The following is a 3,606-nucleotide window of genomic DNA, read 5'->3' as shown; positions in this document are numbered from 1 at the left end:
GAGTCGTGAAAATTTAAACTTGCCGATTTAATTTTTTTCTACTTTTTGAGTAGCAATTCCTGGTTTCCTTAGTCAAGATAAAATCTTCAACCAACTGGTCAGTTTCGTGAAAAGTGATACGCTATTCTAGACCCAAACGCTCTGATTTATATACCCTATGCTAAAGTAAACTGCTTGAAAACCATACCCTTCAGAGCGGCACATACCTATATAGCCCATATATGGCAGTACCCCCCCCCCCCCGGGGATTGTTGTATGCTCACGTTAACGCCAAAACCTAGAATTTGGCGATTTCACGTTTTTGTTTTATGGAGTACGGCAAAGAAATGCACGGAAATTCGTGCTGCACGATTATTTTTCCATTTTTAACCAATGATATTCTTGCTTTGTGGAGTTTTTGTTGCGGTAGCCGTCGTCTTTGCTGAACTCCCTATTGTCGCTTCGGGTCGGCGATTACAATCAAATTATCAATTTAAAAAAAAAACATGAACAACAATAAGTCAAAAAAGGCCTTAATTCTAACAGTTGGTTTACTGGCGGAACACCTTAGTTAGGGTGCTACTATGACCAAAAATCAATTCCACTTTTTCTTTGTATTTCAAAACTATGTTAATTGAACACTAAACGACCGAAGTTTTAAGCCTTCATGCCAAAAAGACACCTGTTTATTTTGACTGAAAAATTCTTAATCAATGGTCCACCGTTACGAACTTTAAGGGAACATAGATTTTGAGCGTACCTAATAGTTTTTGAGCGTACCTAGATGTTATTAATTTAACCCTTTCACCGTCGAGGGTTTCCCCATTGACGAGTAAAATCGTATGGCGTTAGGCAGTAAAATCTATAAGTGTCAATGGCATTTATGGCAGTGAAAGGGTGAGAATCCTGAGAAAGCTGGATCGAGAATAAGATGACGCCGAAGACTCACTAGTTACAAAATGCAATGCGTGTGCACGCCAATATGCAGCACGGGAGTTTCGAACTTTCAGACTTTTAAACTCGTGTTTTGCATGTATGATAAGCTGCGTTTTTTACAGCTGGCGACGTCATCTTATCCTTGATCCAGCCCTCTGAGGTCCAATCAGCTAGTCTTGAACGTGAATAATGGCTGACCGTGAAATCCCAAACTTGCATTCAAAGAAAACAGCCTTTGAATAAAATTCGAAACTCAAAATTTGCCAGTCAGGTGTCAAGCAGTCATGCTTTTAAAATCTGAAGGAAAAAGGAAAGTCAACTTTTTTTTAATCATAGTAGCACTTCAAGTTAAAGCTAAAGCTGTATGAACTGCCAAAAGTTAGCCATTCTTGCTACATTGACCATGGCAAGTGGTGGACGGACTGCGCTTGTGGTGATTTTATCCAGTTGATTTTTTTTGGGGCTAATTACCCCACATTCCTTTTTTTGTATGATGGTAATGGTATACCCATGGTGAACGTTTTCTCTCTATTTTCAGACCTCCCTTTACAGAGCTGTCGATTAAGTCCCAGTCCTCACCTCCCCACGTGGTCTTTCTTCTAAAAGAATCTGAGAATCCTCCAATGTTAACCCAGTCCTCTTTATACATTGCGATTGTCCCGTAGCTATGATCGTACCAGAAACCTTTTGGTTTGGAGCTGCTCCCACCGCATTTCAAAAACACAATTGCTGGTGCATAAACTGTCTTGCCTTTTAAACAATGCTGAAACAAACACGAAACGTTTAACACAAAAATCAAATTTGAAGTTTCAAGTATAAAGTTGAGAAAAAGAATTACGAGCGCCATGTCAATCCAACTCCTCTGTTCTGCAAACGAAGTTAGGTTTAGGCGAAAACGAACAGTTACGTTGGTATTTCATTTTTCTCATGCGTCTGAACATTTGGCTGTTTTGCGCAACGGTTTTCGACAGTGCACTAACAGTCTAAACCAGGAATCTACAACACCAATACTAAGTCAATGTAACGACATTTTTACAGATCAAGCTCTTTTTTTGACGAATTTTTAAATAAGATTTGGTTTGCTCGTGTGACCATTCTCAATCCCTTGTGTGCTAATTTCTCATGCAAGATTTGTGATTAGCTGGAAAGGTCTGGTTTAGGGGGAACTTCAATCTAAAAATAACTGGATGTGTAAAAACGCTGCCTTCGCCTATAGCCATGTGCTCTTGTCTAAACACACTGGTTTCATCTTCTAGAAATATTGAGGAATGAACTCTTTCCTTGAAATATTTATTTGTATGTCTTCTTGTCCTGAAATTACAAAGCTGCCAATAGGTCATTTCCGAGTTCATGTCTGCCTCCTCTTCAAAGCGAGTCTAAGTGCGAAGTTTTTGTTATGAAAATTAGTTTTCATTCATATGTAAAGTAGAACTAATTACCATCACAAAAACTTCGCACTTAGACTCGCTTTAAAGAAGAGACATACGTGAACTCGGAAATGGCCTATTGCTTTGGTTGAATTAAGGGGGGGGGGGGGGGGGGGTTCCTTTCTGAAGAAACTATGGTGGGGAGTGAGACACGAAAATTGGAAATTAACCTTGCACCATAAGAGACGTTTAATCAGTTTCGAGAGTTCGGACCTTGTCAGAGCGAAGGGTTAATGCTCAAAACTGACGAAAACCAATGATAGTGGTTTGTGGCGTTTTCGTTGTCGTAGCAGTGGACGTTTCTTACACTTCCTAATAGGCTGGTTAAAAATGGTTAAAAAAGCAAAAATAATGCTGCATCACGCGGCTGCGGCACGTGCTTCACGCATTTTAGTTCATATTTTTGTGTCGGGTACTCTGAAGAACAACGTCACTTTTCAAAAGCTGAGATTTGCCAGGTGCAATTACAACACAGTTCTGGAATTACAAAAATCTACCTGAAGATGAAATACATTGGTTCTTCATGTTGATTTTGTCCTGGCCGGAGGTCAGTTAGACTGAATTGCCCTGTTCACCTAATCATTTAACACCTACCTTGCGTATGTCGTCAATAAACTGACTTCCAATGTCAAGATGCAAATCTATGGTAACAATTATGGCGTTAGGATCCTTTATGGAATCTATGGCTTCAATAAAAGAAATTGTACGCGAATACTTTCCAGGCTTTCTGATAAAGTGATAGTTCTCTAAGGTCGTTCTTTGGAAAGCCTCGGTCAAGTTGATACCTGGGCTATCAAAATCGTAGATTACGACATGCAAATGTTCGTCTTTCGTTTGCTGGACAATCTTTTCCATATTCTTGATAAAATGGTGGATCCATCGACCGTGGTTCTTGGCCGTAAGGATTAGGTAGACATCCGCAGTTCTGTTCCATTGCAGACCCTCAGGATAACACAGAGGAGGGTTTTTTGACTTTGGTCGAAATAAATATTCTGACAAGATATACGTTTTGCCAGTCATTAAATCTGTGATAACAGCTTCAATGAAGTATCTGACTCCTTTCACGCTGTCCTCTTTTTTCTCAACTCGCCTGATTGATTTCAAGTTATACCTCCTGTAAAAATAACACAAAAACGCAGAATTTTAATGAACTCAACATCAGTGACTGCTGAGCTTAATTACTACTTAATCACAGTTCAATGTTATTGACTAGCAAGTGATTTGAACCCAGGAGTCTTATCAAAACTTGGTGAAGTAAGATGAT

General features: G+C 39.4%; 1 protein-coding gene across 1 annotated transcript in view; it reads right to left on the bottom strand.

Moving 5' to 3' along the window:
- Positions 1-264: 264 nt before the first annotated feature.
- LOC137975922 (uncharacterized) overlaps positions 265-3,606 on the bottom strand; it is a 12,375-nt gene continuing 9,033 nt past the window's right edge. Inside the window, exons 2-3 of the mRNA XM_068823131.1 lie at positions 2,937-3,456; positions 265-1,678 (exon numbers count right to left, since the gene is read on the bottom strand). Coding sequence (XP_068679232.1) covers positions 1,379-1,678; positions 2,937-3,456 — 820 coding nt within the window. The 3' untranslated portion in view covers positions 265-1,378. The remainder of the gene's footprint in view (positions 1,679-2,936; positions 3,457-3,606) is intronic.

This window comes from Montipora foliosa, chromosome 11, assembly GCF_036669935.1.
Source record: "Montipora foliosa isolate CH-2021 chromosome 11, ASM3666993v2, whole genome shotgun sequence".
Taxonomy (NCBI): Eukaryota; Metazoa; Cnidaria; class Anthozoa; order Scleractinia; family Acroporidae; genus Montipora; species Montipora foliosa.
Note: the sequence above shows the minus strand (reverse complement) of the source record. Positions and strands in the feature narration are given on the sequence as shown.